Consider the following 17,717-nt stretch of genomic DNA (forward strand, 5'->3'; position numbering starts at 1 on the left):
TCCGCTAGAGGAATCCTATAGAATAGAATAGGGCTTGAATTCTGCTTGAAGTTCTCTTGCATTCCGCTCGATTTCCGCTCCTATTCTGCCAGAGCAAAATAGGCGAGGAATTTCAAGCAGAAAACTTTCAGCTTCATTTCGCACAGATTCCTATGTGACTAGTTTAAATTTTAAAAAAAGTTATTGCTAGATTTGAAAATGAACAAAATAAAGTCAAATACAGTTCAACGTTTTTCGGGGGGGGGGGGGGGGGGGTTTGTAGCTTCCTTGTATTTGTGGTTTTGTTTTCTCTCTATTTATGGCACTGCTGTGATGCAAAGCCGCACTATATCAGTTTATGTGTAGGGTTTGTTCACACTTTGTCTTTTAGTGCGGTAATGTCTAGACTTGTTGGAGGTTCTTGCGTTGTAGCCATAATACAGGTTTATTTTCCAGACCTTGTATTCATCCTTCATACAGCGGGACAGGCCCAGATTTCAGGAGCTTCTCTATAAGATCTGTGGTATAGACCCACTCAAGTGTCTTGGTTACTGCTGGCTATATTGGCGGGTAACCAGCACTATCTCTGGACATGTCATCAGCAAGCCCACTTCAACCACAGGGCAAATGGTACTTGTACACCTGCTCTTCTTATGGATCGTCACATAGACAGTGATGTATCTGCCTGACATTGCCTCTGAGTATGGTATTTCACAATAGTTGTGTGTTCCACCTTTTTCCCTACTGATCCAAGCCTGCCTCTTTGTACCTCATTCGGTAGGCTTCCGTGTTGGCAATTCAGATGGTGGTCCAGTTTCTGCTCCGATCCGCTGCTGTTTAAGGAATTGACGACATTTGAATCTGGGGATTAGGGGTGGACATATTGAGAGTTACCTCCCCTAGTAGCACTGCAGCGCTGCCATGTCTGTCTACCCTTTTCCTGTATTTATGCCCCTTTATCTACTTCTTTAGTCATGCCCTCACTGTAGCTTTAAAAACAATTAATCAGGACTCACCTCACCAATCCCAAGGCACTGCTGTTCTTGTGATCTCCAGATCTGCTGATCTTAAAGGGGTACTCCAGCGAAAGTCTTTTTCTTTCAAATCAACTGGTTTAAAAAAGGTATATAGATTTGTAATTTACGTCTATTTAAAAATCTCAAGTCTTCTCATACTTATCAGCTGCTGTATGTCCTGCAGAAAATATGTTTTTCTTTTCAGTCTGACACAGTGCTCTCTGCTGCCACCTCTTTCCGAGACAGGAACTGTTCAGAGAAGGAAAGGTTTTCTATGGGAATTCTCTACTGCTCTGGACAGTTCCTGTCTCGGACAGAAGTGTCAGCAGAGAGCACTGTGTCATACCGAAAACAATACACAACTTCCTGCAGGACATACAGCAACTGAGAAGTTTGGAAAGACTTGAGATTTTTGAATAGAACTAAATTACAAGTCTATATAACTTTCTGAAACCAGATGATTCGAAAGAAAAATATTTTCACCGGAGTGCCCCTTTAAGATTGATGCCCAATCCATGCTTGCCCCAATGGGAGATAAGAGTCTTATGTTATCAGTGGGTGGCCCTTATTGATCAACTAGTTATTCTCTACTTTGTGTTGGGATAACCCCTTTATTCTGACTTCTATAGCTAGTTTACCACTGCACCCTATAATGCTGGGAGTTAAGCACAGATCTAATATATAGATACAGAACATTTTACAAGTTTTTGGGCGCACAATGGGATTGAGCTATGTAATTCATTCAGTTCCAGGAAGGTTTCGCTGTCTTATACGTTATTAAAATTCTCTGAGCTATTCCAGCTTCATTGAAAACACCAGCACTGGGTATATTGCATTTACTTATGGACTGTCAATTGTTAGACTTTATTGTAGTGCTCTACGGAATAAAAAAGCTTTATATTTGATGACCTTGAAACCATAATAAAACAGTCTCTCAGTCGTTATATAGCAAGAAAAAAAAAAATTCTGATCCATTCAGTATTAAAAAAAAAAAAAGTTAAAATAAAAGACTGTGGAAGAATCTCCATAGAGAGCATCTGTTTCTAGCTGGCTACAGAAGGAAGCTCATGCGAAGAAGAGTGCTTGAAATAATTACAGAGCAATTCAAGGAGCCGGCACCCCAAGTTAATTTTGAGTCAGCGGATAAAGACAGGCTTGGGGAAGGCAGGGCTCTTGTTTAGCCGGGAAGGTGAATGTTGTCAGAAGATGAATGCTATCCTATGACAGATGCTGATGGCCGTGACTCAGAGTGTAAAGAAATAACATATGACAACACATACACTACAGCAGATATTTGTGTGCTTCAGACTGGCAAGTGGTAATTCAAGCAGCAGGCTATCAGCATGTGGCAGAATCTTGTAGCTTGAAGTGCTAAGTGCAAAGCATCACAGCCTCCTCATCGGCTGGGGCCCGTGTGTCTTGGAGCGCATCCAAGGCTTTTCCGTGCTCCTTTTAAAGCAACAGCGGCCCCCTAAACGCCGTGTGTGGCTCTAGAGAGTGGAGCCTCGATGTGTGAAATAGAAATCCGTAATGACTAAGATTGCACACTTGTAGCCCAAGTGAATAGCAAATCATCTTGCGGAATATTTGGAGATTGCAAAAGCTGCCTAAGTATAACAATGAGCTTTGTGTTACACCCGGGGTGTTAGAAGACCCGGAGAAGCGTCCGTGGCAGAAAGGTAAAAGGTCAGCAGTGGATTACCAGGAAAAAGAAGACAAGGATTTTTTTTTCTTTTAGATATACTCATTATAGAAACAGGAAAGGTTGTGTGTGTTTATTGAGACAGGGTTTAAAGGTATACATGCAAAGTGGTGGAGTTGACCCTGTACTATTCACAAGAATTAGCGTAAGGGTCCTAGTACAACCCAATCATTTTAGTAAACAAGCGCCAATCTGCTAGATCAGATAGAAGGTATCAGATGTTTGGGCAATCGTTGGCCACGCATCGATATTACATATAGCGATGCGTGGTCGGGCTCAATTATTTTGGGTCCAAACCTAAATCAACGATCAGCCAATGATCGTTTCATTGCTGTCTCGATTAGATAGAGCGATAATCATCTGAATCGTCCCTATTCAGACGATTATCGTTCCGTGTAATTGGGCCCTTATCCATCTACCTTCAGTGCGACTGGAGTGGCAGTCAAGCATGCACACCGCTGCTCTATTTTAAGCCTACAGGACAGGTGAAGATAGCAGAGTACAGTTATATCCAGCCGTACCATAAAGTACAAATGTGAATGGGGGTTACATAACAATTCCGTATTATTTTTTATAAATGCCTGCATTAAATGTGGGTAACATTTGGAAAATGAAGAGTGGTGAGTCTATAGTTATCATAGTCAGGGCAGATTCTGGGGTCTCTGCCGCCTGAGGCAAACCTCAGGCGGCCGCCCCCTCACTAGCAACAACCCCCCCCCCCCCGCCGTAACTGAATCACCCGCGCCTGCACAACCCCCCCCTCCCCGGCCGGCCCTGCAGCCACTCACCTGTCCTGCAGCAGCCGTCCGGTCCCGCCGCCAACGCTCACCGCTGTCCCGCGCCGTCAGTCAGCAGCTGTCATCGCCGCCAACGCTCACCGCTGTCTTCCCGGCCCTGCAGCCGCTCACCTGTCCTGCCGCCGATGGGTTGTCCTGCCTCCAACGCTCCCTTCCCTTCCGTGCTCCCGCACCGTCAGCCAGCAGCTGTCATCGCCCTTCAGCGAGTCGTGAGTGCCCGGGGTCAGCAGGGGCCGTGATGCCCCCACTGACCCCGGGCACTCATGACTCGCTGGAGGGCGATGACAGCTGCTGGCTGACGGCGCGGGACAGCGGTGAGCGTTGGCGACTGGACAGCTGCGGCAGGACAGGTGAGCGGCTGCAGGGCCGGGAAGACAGCGGTGAGCGTTGGCGACGGGACAGCTGCGGCAGGACAGGTGAGCGGCTGCAGGGCTGCTGTCTGCCGCCCCCTGCAGGGGCGCAGAATCGGCCGCCTGAGGCGGAATACTCATTCCGCCTCATGGCAGAAACGGCCCTGATCATAGTTGGCTGATGTATTCATAGGGCAATGTGTGGAGTGATACTTGAACTTTTGTCCCTGTACTGTCTGGTTCAGAGAGTAAAGCCCCTATTACTCGGGGCAACATTGAGTGCTATCAGTGCCGTTTGCTCCTTGTACCCAGCTCACTGCCGATGCTATTACACGCATTGGCAGCGAGCAGGTGAGTGCCGCGGGGAGCTGTGGAGGGGCTGCCTCTATCGCTGCTATACTAGTTGTTTGTCTTTCAACATGTTGAAAGACAAACGACTGCAATGATCAGCCAACATCCTTCTTGTGATCATTGTGTTCTATAACACAAGACATTTATCGGCCGTAACGGCTGAATACGGTTGATTATAGTTTAGTGTATAGGGCCTTAAGTCTGATCTCCTCCACAAAAGCAATCCCTAAATACAGACATACTGTAATGTGTGTCCCTGCTATTAATAAAACATATTCAAAGGGATTTTTCATTAAAGTAAGACTCCAGATCAGGCAGGAGTTAAAGGGGTACTCTAGCAAAGTTATATAGATTTTTCAAGTCTTCCCTTACTTATCAGCTGCTGTATGTCCTGCAGGAAAAGGTATATTCTTCCCAGTCTGACACAATGCTCTCTGCTGCCACCCCTGTCTGTGTCAGGAACTGTCCACCAGTCGATTTTGGATGATATTTAAAGGGGAACGTTCTCAGATCATCTGGTGACAGAAAGTTATATAGATTTGTAAATTACTTCTATTTGAAAATTTCCAGTCTTCCTGTAGTTATCAGCTGCTGTATGTCCTGCAGCAATCTGATCACTTCCTCGTTCCTCTCTGCTGGTGCACTGTTGCACATATAGTTTTCCACAATCCACATTGCCTGTATGTACAAAGACAACTAAATGCCAACACTTCTGGGACTAAAAGAAGAAGATTACAGTTGAACAGGCCACCTTGGATTTCATAGGTTAGATGCAACCAGGGATGACAATTTGTCCAAACAATGCAGAGACATGGCAGATTAGTAAGTTTATATCTCTCAAAAAAACAACAACAACATTTTGTACATTTGAAACATGTTTTATTTCCCCTAATGCCTCAGTGTATGTAGTGTTATCGTGATGGTTGGTTACTACCAGGTTGAGTTGGTGGTGGTAAGCCTGCTTGTGAGCTTGGCCAGTGGTGGTAGTTGTGGTGATGCCAGTGCTTGTCCAGAACACAGGTGTGATGTTGGTACCTGCTTTTTTAGTATGGCTGGCTGTATTTCCTAAATGGTCGGTAACCTGCCGGGTTGTTGCGGGTCCCTTGGGTTCTTGTCACGGCAGTCCTGAGTGACAAGTGACCCACCCGGACTGTCGATACTGCCACCCACAGAAGGGGGAAAAACTTAACCCAAGGTGTATGGTGGTGTGTGTATAGGTGCCAATGCGAATAGAGATGAGCAGAGTCCCGTGCATTAGTATAAAAATATAACAACTTTACTGGAAGTTTTGTAGTTTCACAGTACACGGTTTCACAAGTAATAAATCTTGACACAGACTTTAGTGCTTGACCTTAGTGCTCGAGGGAGGTGCTTGAGAGAAGTAGAAGAGGTAGTTGCAGTAGTGCTTGTGGAGAGTAGAGTAGTAGAGAGGAGTTTGCCAGAGGAGCTCTAACCCAGTGTAGCCTTGTACTCTGTCGGAACCTTGAAAGTTATCTTTTAGTAGTGAAGATTTACTCGTACTCATGTTTAGACACTGTCTTACCACCCTCTGGTAGTATAGAACCTGTCCCAGTAGGGTGTACAAGCCCCAGCCGTGGTTATCTGGGTGTAGTTAGGTGTCCGAGTCTTCCCAGTTACCTGCACTGCGCAGTAGGATACGTAGATCTTTGTATACTGGTCACTTTCTCCTACTGAGGCTAGTTCATATCTTGTTAAGGATACTGCCCAGCACTTTTTAGGTGCATTCCTGGGGTGGGTCAAGGTGTTACTTGGTGACTACTCTCCTTTGTTGGTGCTTAGCAATGCATAGTGAATATAATAGTTTGGCTGAAAGAACTGTTGGTCTCTATCTGCATCTGCTCACTTTGGTGGCTAGACTCTAACTGCAAAAGCCAGGCCCTGACTTGGCTTCTGCAGGAACTCCGTTTTTATGTGTCCTCTCTTACTGAGAATCAGACTAGAACTGACTACACTTCCTCATCCGCCACTTAAAAGTTTTCAGGTTAACAGGTGCAAAGAAGAAAAGAAAACACCAGTGGTGGGACACCACATTATCTTAGTAGTAAAACCTCTTAGGGCCACGATCACACACCATCTTTTTCTGGACATTTGACAGCCGTCATTTCACACCCAAATAATGGACGTTATTCCTCAAATAGCTCTTGCTGAGTATTGACTTTTTTTTCATATGACTTATCTGCTTATTTTTCTGTACATCCTTATTTTTTCTCATTTTTGAATGACATTTAGGGGGCTTTAGAACCAATTACCAGTTTTCCATAGAGTTTTGGTCTCTATGTATTTTAAACATACAATGGTCATCCTGGAAGCAATCAATAACTTGTAAGATTGTAAGCAATCATGTAATTTGAGGGACCACTATTGTGTTAAGTAGAGTTGAGACTTATTTTTTTTTAGGTTGTTCAGCATGGTTCTCATCATTGTTGCCTCTTTAAACCCCTTTCATTTCACTGGAATTTTATACTTTTTATACCATTCGATGTACCAGAAGTTCCATTGGGCTCCATTATGATCCCATGTCCTGCTACTTTAGCAGTGAGATGGAGATACGATCGGCAGGGTCTCAGCACCCGGACCCTCACCAATAGACACTTCTGACATGTGGTTAAATGATGGGTGCCCTTTAAGCTACTTTAGCAAATTTATGACACATCTCCCCTATCTCCTCTATCATTTCCTAAAATACACACATCTCATTGCAGATATAGTCTAGGAATATTTTTAAACATTTTTAGACTTCCAGAGGAGTCAGTGACTGCTAAGCTGCTAATTATTTTATAATTAAGTTAATTACAGCGGCACATTAGAGTCAGTGGATGCTATATTGGTGTGAGTTGTGTACCATTACAATGTATCTCCTGTAGGCTTTAGGATAGGGTCTCACAGTACGATTACTGCACTCAAACAATGCCACACCACATGCAGTGGCAAATGGCTGCACAATTCCTGAAAAAATTATGCAGCTATCGGCCACTGCATGTGAGTTTAACTTTAAAGCTGCACTCCTACCCTTAGGCCGGGTTCACACACTGCAGTACCAGCCGGATGAACTTCATTTCTTTTGATTTTGAATGTGGGCACATTCAGGTGTTCCTGCATTCCAAATCACCATAGCCGACAATGTAAAGTGTGGCCGGAACCATACTTTACATTGTCTTCTCTGTCAGTCTGACATGTCAGTTTTTTGTGTGGCCGCAAGAAATTCCAGCCAGAGTGTATACACTTCGGCCGGCATTCCATTACAATCAATGCAATGTATTTTTTCATTTAATAACGGCCGGTATTGCAATGGCCATTATTAAATAAAAAAATATGTTGTGTGAACTTAGCCTTAATATGTACATCTGTATATACACACAGCCATCCTACAGTAGGAGACAGATGGGTGACATAAAATGATACAGGTGTGATGGATCTCTTCAGCAATCTTGGCATGGCCTTGATAAGTGTTTGGTTCTGGGTCTGGATTTTTATCAAATAATGGAATGGCTGGAAATGGGGCCATTGTTCTCTTTACCTCTAGTATAGGTTTTATGTAGGGTCTTTAACCCCTTCACATCAGCCATACAGCTATATATGTTCCTGCTGCACATACCCCATGCAGCAGGAATGTATATAAATGTTCCTGGCTGTGAAGGGGTTTCAGTGCGATCGGCCTTGCACACATTACTGTCCTCAGTCCGGTAATGACAGGCAACCACATTCCCACAGCTGCTTGTCATTAACCCCCTTAAATGCCGCGATGCACAGAATTTAAAGGACAAGCCCCTGTCACTGACTGATCGGGGCTCCCACAGCATGGCAGGTAGGCAGGGGTAAACCACTTACTTCCATCCTGTCAGATTATCAATCTGTTCATAGAGTCTGATCTCAGGCAGACTCTATGTACAAATCGCCAATAATACTGATTAATGCTATGCAAAATGTGTAAATAAATAAATTATATATATATATATATCGTTTTTAAACTTTTTTAAAAAAATTAATAAAAATGCTCCAATAAAGATTAGATTTATTGCCCCCTTTCCAATTATACAATTTGTTTTTTTTAATTATATATCATAGCGTGTGGAATTATCAAATCTATTTAAATGTAACAATATTTTTCCTGCACGGTGAATGGCATAAATGAAAAGTGAAAAAAAGACACACCAGAATTGCTGATTTTTTAAAAAATATTTAGAAAAAAAACATATAAAAAACAACAATTAAAATTTGGTGCAAAAAATGACACCCCAACCAGCCCTGTAGGTGTGAAAACAAATTCTATGGTTCTTAGAAGGCAAGAAGGAACATTGCATTAATTTGACCTGGACATCTGGGCACCAAAGACCTCAGTCATGAAGGGATTAATAATGAGAATGTGTCAGTAATTTCATACTGTCCAAACCACGTGTAGCATGAAACACTGACAGTCTTCCTTGCCACAACCATCTGTTCTACTCTTAATTAGGGATGGTCCGAACCCGAACGCTCGGCATCAGATTCCCGATGTCTGCCCGCTCCGTGCAGCAGGTGGATACAGCGGGAGGACCGCCTGGAAAACTGGGATACAGCCTCTGTATCCACCCTCTCCACGGAGTGGGCAGACAGCGGGAATCATTTCCGAGAGTTCGGGTTAGTACGAACCCAAACCGAACCAGGTTCGGACCATCCCTACTCTTAATGGTTGTGCTATTTGCAAGTAATCATACTTCAGCTAGTTACATACTTATCAGCTGCTTTATGTCCTGCAGGAAATGTTTTATTTCCAGTCTGACATTGTGCTCTCTGCTGCCACCTCTGTCCATGTCAGGAACTCTCCAGAGCAGAAGAGGTTTTCTATGGGGATTTACTACTGCTCTGGACAGTTCCTTTCTCAAACAGAGGTGGCAGCAGAGAGCACTGTGTCACACTGGAGAGAATACACCACTTCCTGCAGGACATACAGCAGCTGATAAGTATGGGAAGAGAGAAGATTTTTAAATAGAAGTAAATTACAAGTCTATGCAACTTTCTGACACCAGTTGACTTAAAAGAAAAAGATTTTTGCCGGAGTACCCCTTTAAGTTTGATGTCCAATCCATGCTTGCCCCAATGGAAGATAAAATCCCTATGTTCTTATACATTTTTGCTGGAGAACCCCTTTAAAGTAGGCTAAATTCACTCCATTCACAGTATAGATCCAGCTGCCATGTCTCTTTCAAACTGTTGAGTGGGGGGTGCTGGGTGTCAGAACCTAGCTGATCAGAGTATATAGAAATAGTTTGCTTTTTTTTAACCTGCATAGTCCGTAGCACAAAAATATGTTATTCAAATTTCATAATTATATTACCATGTGATATATAGTGCCCGGTGGTTTTTAGTTGCGTTCTAATGGAATTGCTAACCACTGCAGAAAATCCCATGTATCCTAATAGGACTGCAGCTCTGATTTATAACCTATTTTATTTTTCCAGGTGGCTTTCCAATCCAGGCTGTGTGACAGTACCAGGATCGCAGAGTATCACCCTGCAAGCGTGCGCTACATGAGTCAGATAGATGAAGAGGACTCAGATTCTGGGGACGATACTACAATATTATTCTCTATGCCTTCCATGACATTAAGGGACAAAGAACCCTGAACATTTTTTATTTTTTCTGTATTGCATTACATAAGGAGCTAGAAGATTGCAGCAATCTGCAATGAATATGCACTGTCTGGAGGGGGAAAATGCAGAAAGCAAGAGACAACCTTGGACTGCCTGATTAAGGAGCTGTCATCCTTCATTATTAATACTACATAGTTAATATTTAATGCTGTATAACCGGAGCTCCTGACTGCAGCACAGCCACAAGACATGACGGGGTCATTCCAGCTGCAAATCTCAAGACAGGGAAGCGGGTGGCTTTACAAGTGCCACCTGATCATGCAGGGAGACTCCGGCCTGGTTCAAGCATATGCGTGTGCGACAAAGGAAGGGCTGATCTAGCAGCATTAAGCTTCGTTTCATACAGGGATTTTGTTATTCAGTTGTTTTTCTTTGCAATGTATTGCAGTGTTATATGGATCATCTCAATAAACGAGGGCAGACACCTCAAATAAGTTCATACTGGCGCTCACATAAGGCATGATCACTATTTCTGTAATATGGGTCATGTAGAAATTCTAGCACAGAAGATATATTGGGTTTGCCTGTGGCAAGCAAATGCTTCACAGTAACTGTATGTGAGCCATGGGCGTTAATAACCATTTCCTATACTGAGTGGGCCTCATGCATGAAAAGTAAGGCTATGTTCACATTCGATAAGTAGCCTACATCTGAGGATATCTTAGCACATCACGTTTACCGGTGCTAGGTTTTGACTGGTTCAGGACTGGGTGTTCAGATCCCTACTGATTGTTAGATAGAGCTGGGAGAATCACTCAGTTAGGTGCTTCACTCTCCAGCTTGCTGCATGAGATGGACTCCATTGTAAGTCTATAGTAGACCAACTCCGACAGCGACCTGGGGAGTGAAACACTCAAGAAAGCACTTCTTTTTTTACTCTGACCAATCAAGACTTTGACACGTCTCTAGGGTATGTCACAAGCTTTTTTTTTTTTTATTTAAGTTATGGGGCCACTTTAAGTTCTACGGGCTGAATGTAGTCTACACTCTATACAGTTTCTTTTTTTTGTGGCACTTCAAAGCACAGGTGGACGGTGGACAGGTGGCAAATAATTCAGGTTTCCAGTGTTGTTAAAGGAGACGTCCGTCAGGGCAGGGGAAAAATAAAAAAGACAATGGGGGTTATTTATCAAACATGGTGTAAAGCGAAACTGTCTCAGTTGCCCCTAGCAACCAATCACATTCCACCTTTCATTTTCCAAAGAGTCTGTAAGGAATTAAAAGTTAATTCTGATTGGTTACTAGGGGCAACTGAGCCGGTTTCACTTTACACCATGTTTGATAAATCTCCCCCAATGTGCTTACCGCTTTCAGGGCCTGCACTGCGCCTCATCACAGAGCTCCTGGACTCTGACGGCTGTGATCTTGCCAAGTTTGACGTCAGAGATGGGTGGGATTTAGCCTGCTCAGCCAATCAGTGACTGCAGTGGTGTCCCGCACCAGTCACTGACTGGCTGAGCGAGGCATCCGTTAACTGGGTCGTGATATAGCCGGAGAGCGCTCAAAAGACAGCCGGCTGGGGTCCAGGAGCAGAACGTGGCTGTCCGCAGGTGCCGGGACAGGTGACTATAACTTCTTTTTTATGTTCCCCCAGCCTGAAATAATATTTTTGCCCCACACCGGACTTTTCCTTTAAGTTATAGGTGCATTCACATGTGATGCTAGTGTGCTGTGCAGTCGTCTATGTTTTACCACTAATGGTCTTCACAGTTTGAACATGTAAAACATGGCAGCACTTGTTTCACCTGTAAGCGGCAGGTAAAAGCTTTATTGAAAGCATGTCCACTTTTTCTTGATACCTTGGTCTAACTAAAAACCAGTGTTAAGCACTCTATCTTCCAATCTTTTTCGTTAGCACGCCTCCCTCTTCTAGCCTGACATAGCATACTTGTATTATAATAACTCTAGATCCAGTAACCTTTACTCTCTATGTATAATGCCCTGTGTAGCTATATGTAATTTTTTTTTTTTTTTTTTTCAAAATTTAAAAAAATGTTTTGTTGAAATAAAATAGGAATCCTGTGTGGAAAAGTTGTCATGATTTGTTCTTTGTTAAAGATAAGACATGTGAAGTGATCCTTGGCCAGACTACAGAAACGTTGCATCTCAAACAGATTGTTTAAAGAAGTTTTTCATAGGCAAACTACATAATCAGCTATAAAGCTTTTTGGGAAGACTGTTCATTTGCATATCTGCTTTACACTGAAGATTTTACATTGTGGATTGTACAGATTTTTTTTTTCTGAAATCATCAATTTAAAGCTTCCTTCTAAAATGCATATTGTACTATCTTTCGATCATGCAGTATGATTGGCCCCTGAGCGTTAGAGCCATGCGTTGCTTCAAGGGGTAGAGAAACTTACTTAAACAGAAGGTAAGCGCATGTGGTGGGTGGCTGGGGGGGATTGTGCTGGCATTATGAAAAATGTGTATGTTCTGATTGCTTGTTAGGATTTTCTAACATTTATCACTATTCAAACTCCTCACTACAGTCATGCAATGATGAGGAATGAGGGGGGTCTGGACCGCTGTTGTGGTGATCAGTGGGGGGTTTAGCAGTGATCGTCCAGCAGTGCAGATAGGTGGTAAGCATCAATTATGGGAAAAGCCTTTTCCACCACAGTGATTTTCATCAATCGCTCATCTAAATGAAGCAGAGCTGCCTGTCAGTGCTGCTCCGCTCCCTGCCGCTCCACCCTGGGTGCCAGGGAAACTGGGAGAAGTTTGGCAGTAGCGGAGCAGTGCTGACAGCCAGACGACTTGATGAGCAGAGCGTTGATCAAACGAAGTGCTTCGTTTTGCTTACATGAGCGATTCGCTCCTCTTTAATTTTCATTCTTCACTCTTTTCTTTTCTCCTTGCGTTTCTTTCAGAGATCTATTACAGTCTCCTTCCCCTAGTTCTGAGCTGCTGCTTTCTGCTGAAAACACAAAAATCTGTGTGTGAGCTTTTCTCTCTGTCTCTCCCCTCCCTTCTGAGACAGCTGATGTAAACAAGTCCCTGGCAGGCTTTATCTGCAACACTGTAGCAATTTTGTAATGCTAGGAGGATTAATCCCAGTGAGTTCATCAGCAACTTGACCTCAGAATAACCCTCCCAGCATTACAAAGAAGCTACATTGTTGCAGATAAAGCCTGCCAGGGACTTGTTTACATCAGCTGTTTTAGAATGGAGGGGGGACAGAGAGAAAAGCTCACACACCAATTTTTGTGTTTTCAGCAGCTCAGAACTGGGGGAAGGGGACTGAAGTATGGAGAGAATGGGCACCATGGGCATCAACATATGAAAAGTTATGTTTGAGTGGAATACCCCTTTAAGTTATACTTGCTCTTAAAAGAAGAGCAGCAATTGGGGCAGATGAGTATCCGATTGTTTTATTTTTTATATCACTGACTTTTCTGGGGCTGGAAAACCCCTTTAACCAATCTGCAATAATTTTAGTGTAGGGTGGGTGGCTGCCATCTATTGTATGCCGCAACCCCAGCGTGTAGGAGGACAAGCTATGATTCATCTACTGTAGATAAATTACAGGAATTACATCATTTTTACTGGCTTGAATACAATATGCTAATAATCACATTGCAGATTTCTTGTTATAAAAAGTGCAATATTAATATAGAATCCTCTTTTTTGTCTTATTTCTAGGTGTTGTTATATGTTAAAGGTAGATTTCTTGGCTATTGAAGATCTAAAATTATTCATACTGGACCTCTATGTCAAGACCTACTATGTTTTCTTGATTCAGGGTGTTTTTAGGCAACTGCTTCTCTGTTCCTCTGCACAAGTTCTGACAAATCTCCCGGATATCTTTTGGCCAATAGATTGAGATTTCAATGCTGACCCTCTGAAACAGCCACCAGATAGATCTGATAGCGCTCGTCTTATGAGGCCAGTGAAATCTTACATTGGAAAGGTTTAATTCCGTCAGTTGATTATATGCTAGATTGCTGGTTAATCCTATTAACATTAGTGGCATGAAGCACCAGGACCAACGTCAGCCCATTGGTGCTGCAGATGACATAACTGCTGATATGATTTTTGTTCCAGTAGTTTTATTTATTTACTTTTTTTAAGAGGTCTAAAATTGGGTTCTGAATAATTTCACATTGTCTTTAAAGGGAACTAATCACCTAAAACAACGCTATTAAATGTGCTGCAGCGCCCATGTGACTACTTGAGGCGGATTTGCATACAGAGCGCCTAGAATATAAAGTAAGTTTGGGAATATACATTGCAGGGAGGAAAGTTTAAAAAGCATGTCCGGGAAGTGTGCTGGGCGCTGCTGCAGACATTTCAATAGCGTTATAGCAGTATTTTAGGTGATTGGTTCCCTTTAAGTCTATAGTCTTTGGGGAACATTTTATGAAGACTTAAATTAGCCCCCATCCCCAACTGCCCCACCGGATTCACTAAAAGGTGCATGCCTCTTGGTGAATCCAGCCTGACATACGCCTGGCGTACGGTAGCTGTGGTAGAGGGATCAACCATAGGCCCACATGTATCAGATTTCTGTCAGTTCAGAAGTTCAGCAGGGATGCCTGATTTGTGTGTCCTACTTCTTAGTAAGTTCTTTTCTGATTCTCTAAGTATGGTCCTACACTACTTCTTCTCCCCATGTGACTACTTCCTACAGGGTGTATGTAACAGCTCCTGTGAGTGCTGGAGAAAAGAGTGTGCAGAAGAGCAAAGGAAAGAGATAGGTAGAAGAAAGGAACAGCATCTCTCGTTGTACAAAATCAAAAGATACAATAATAACCCATGACTTACTACAGCTGTGCAACATGCATAAGTATATACAGTGACATCTTGTGGTAAAACCTGAGAATGCACCTTCATTACCACTTTACTTTGTAGTACAGGACTTTTGCGACAGGTGTCCAAACTAGAAACACTCGTGGTGGGACACCACATTAGTTCTTACCAAATTCTCAGAGAGAGGAAGCAAAAACCTACTGTTCCTGCTGTAGTTAAGCCAGGACCTGGCTGCTGCCAGGACCCCTGACAGGGACAAGGTTCAGTCTAATCTAGACACAACCAGTTCTTTATATACGCCTACTATGCAGTGCTAAGCACTTAAAGGGAGAAGAGTCCAGGAACATCCTAACCAACAACAAGAACATGTCTAAAAAGTGCAGGGCAGTATCCTAAAACACAAGAGGAACTAGTCTGGATAGGACAAAGCTACCCAAAGAGGTCTACGTATCCTATCTAGCAACGCAGCTACGCCCAGATAACCGTGACTGGGGCTTGTATCACCATATTAGGACAGGTAGCTCCACACTGTAGGGCACAATGTGGTCAGACATAGTCTATACACTGATACAAGTATTTCACGCTAACGTATTTCTTCAAAGTTCTGGCAGAGTACATTACTACACTGTGTTGGGGCTCCTTCGACAAACTCTTCTACTCCTCTACTCAACTCTCCAAGCACTGCTACAACTATCTCTCTTCTACTCTACTTCTCAAAGTACCTCCTCAAGCACAAACAAGTTGTACTATTAAATTCTACAGAAAGCTGTTCTATTTTTACAATATACTGGGTCATCCTTCGTACGCGCCAGCACCCATACACACAAACCATATACATTGGTTCCCCCAATGGGTCAGTTGCCACTCGAGACTACCGTGACAAGGGCCGAAAGGACATGAACAAGCCTGGCAGGTTACCAACCATCTTGGGGACACAAATTGGCCTCACACTATAAAGAAGGTACCAACATCACACTTGTGTGCTGGACAAGCACTGGTGTCACATTACCATTACCGGTCGAGCACCACAATATGACCCTGAGACTGTTGGAGATGCAACTCAGCTAAAGGTACAGACCTAAGCATCTGAAGGGGGTGCCCAATTATCAAAAAATTTCTAGACTTGTGTTTATTAACTTCATAGAGAGATGAAAGTTGTTTAAGGGACTCCAACCCACCATCCTCAAAAACCCTAAACTAAAGTAATCTTTAAGTAGGATTAAGGATGCAGATTGCAAATCTGTAATTTGTACCTTTATACTCATTTGTATTTCCCTGCTGTAAGCCTACAAACTGGGCATGTGGGTGCATAGAGAGGACTACTTAGACTCCTTCATTTGTGGCTTATAGCAAAGGAATGCAAGAACATAGGAAGATAAAAACTGCAGATATAGCATCAGTTTCAGCATCAGCAACTTAAGTTTAGCGGGTGTTTTGGAGTTGATAGAGTCCCTTTAAGCATTTCTTTCAACCTTTATCAGTATCAGATCAACTATTTTCACATTTAGGAGTTTGTTTTAATACATTTTTATAAATGTTTGTAAATCCTGACCAAGTAAGCGCCACAGCCAAACTGCTTTCCATACCACTTGGTTGCACTTTTGACTCCTTTAAAAGAAGTCCAGTCATTTTTAAAATCTGGCAACTGGAGGGGGGAATTAATTAGGAGTAGGAACTAACCTTTCACCGTGTCCACGGTGAGAGGCGGGATTGACTACTGGACCCCCATCCCCACTTGCCAGATGGTTAGGTGTGACGCCACTCTGGCGGTGGTTGACCTAGGTATAACCCTGCCCGGTGGTAATTTGTTGTGACATCATTGCTGGATGGGCACACAGGTATGCTAGCACACCTGCTTTTATTTTAATGGGCTGGCTATACCTTTTCCCTGTGGACAGTAGCCTGCCGGGCTGTTTGGGGTTCCCTTGGTCAATTATCACGGTGGTCTGGAGTGGAGTAGTGACCCACCTGGACCTATTGGTTCTGCCACCCACAGAAAGGGAAGATGACCCAAGGGAGGTGTATTCACTGTGTAGGTGCTTAATGAAGAACCACAGAGTCCTGTTATAATAAATAAAATCTGTTTACTTGATGTAGGAAGCAGGTAATACAGCTTTGCATTGATGTGGTACTTTATACTTGATAGGCTAGATCTGTACTGAGAGTTAAGCAGAAGATACAGCCGTGCTGGCTGGGTTGCGTGCTGAGAGGTAGAAAGTTCAGAGAAGTAGAGAGGAGGATGTCAAGAGAGTCCCAACCCAAGTAGTACTGTGATCTGCTGGAACTTCCAAGGTAGAAGAAGTAGAATACTTCAGAGTGGAGAGAACACTTGTGCCTGCGTTTTGACTCTTTGGTCTCTGTACCACCTATTACCCACCAGTGCCGGGCGACTCGTCCTAGCGGGTGACACAAGCCCCAGACCTTGTTACCTGGGATGAGCGGTATGCTGAGGGTTTCCTGCTTACACCCGCGCTGCGAGATAGAGTGCATAGGCTTCTAGCAACTTTGCTCTATCCGGATCAGTTCCTTACTTTGTATGGATACTGTCCTGCATTGTGTTCCTCTTTGTCTAGGGCTTGGGTTGAGATAATACCTGACTGCATAGTGTTTAGTAGTGTTGCTTGAAGACAAACTGTGTCTAGGTACATGTGCTCTACGTCTAGACTATAACTTAGACTGGGGACCTGGCAGGAGCCAGGGCCCAACTTGTCTGCTGTAGTGAGCATTCTAGCTTGTGTTCTTCCCCCACAGAATCCAAAGTAAAAAGACCCTACACTTCCTCTACCCATGTGACTTCCTTCCTACAGCACATGTAAGGTGCGCTGTGAGTGGGTGAGGAGTGCATGGGAAAGATGTAAAGAGAAAGGTGATAGGAAAGAAGAAGAAAGCACTCTCATTGGTTTACAGATCCATGTGACACACACAAAAAAAATTAACCCTTTATCTTCTACAGCCGTGCAATATCTAGTCACACATACTTGCAATAACGACATCTAGTGGTAAAACGTTGGTACTGCTACATTACCACTTACACATGAGTACAGACTTTTGCGTAACACCTGTGGTGGGGCACCGCACCAATACTTAACAGTCTTTTAGTGCATTTTTTTTACATTTGA

General features: G+C 43.4%; 1 protein-coding gene across 5 annotated transcripts in view; it reads left to right on the plus strand.

Annotated features, from left to right (window-relative positions):
- The window catches only part of LOC138767870 (uncharacterized), a 341,381-nt gene extending 329,513 nt beyond the window's left edge, over positions 1–11,868 (plus strand). For all 5 annotated transcript variants that reach the window (XM_069945717.1, XM_069945715.1, XM_069945720.1 and 2 more), the window contains one exon: positions 9,655–11,868. In XM_069945717.1, coding sequence (XP_069801818.1) covers positions 9,655–9,819 — 165 coding nt within the window. In that variant the 3' untranslated portion in view covers positions 9,820–11,868. The remainder of the gene's footprint in view (positions 1–9,654) is intronic.
- The last annotated feature ends 5,849 nt before the right edge of the window (positions 11,869–17,717 follow it).

The sequence above is a fragment of the Dendropsophus ebraccatus genome, chromosome 11 (assembly GCF_027789765.1).
Source record: "Dendropsophus ebraccatus isolate aDenEbr1 chromosome 11, aDenEbr1.pat, whole genome shotgun sequence".
Lineage (NCBI taxonomy): Eukaryota > Metazoa > Chordata > Amphibia > Anura > Hylidae > Dendropsophus > Dendropsophus ebraccatus.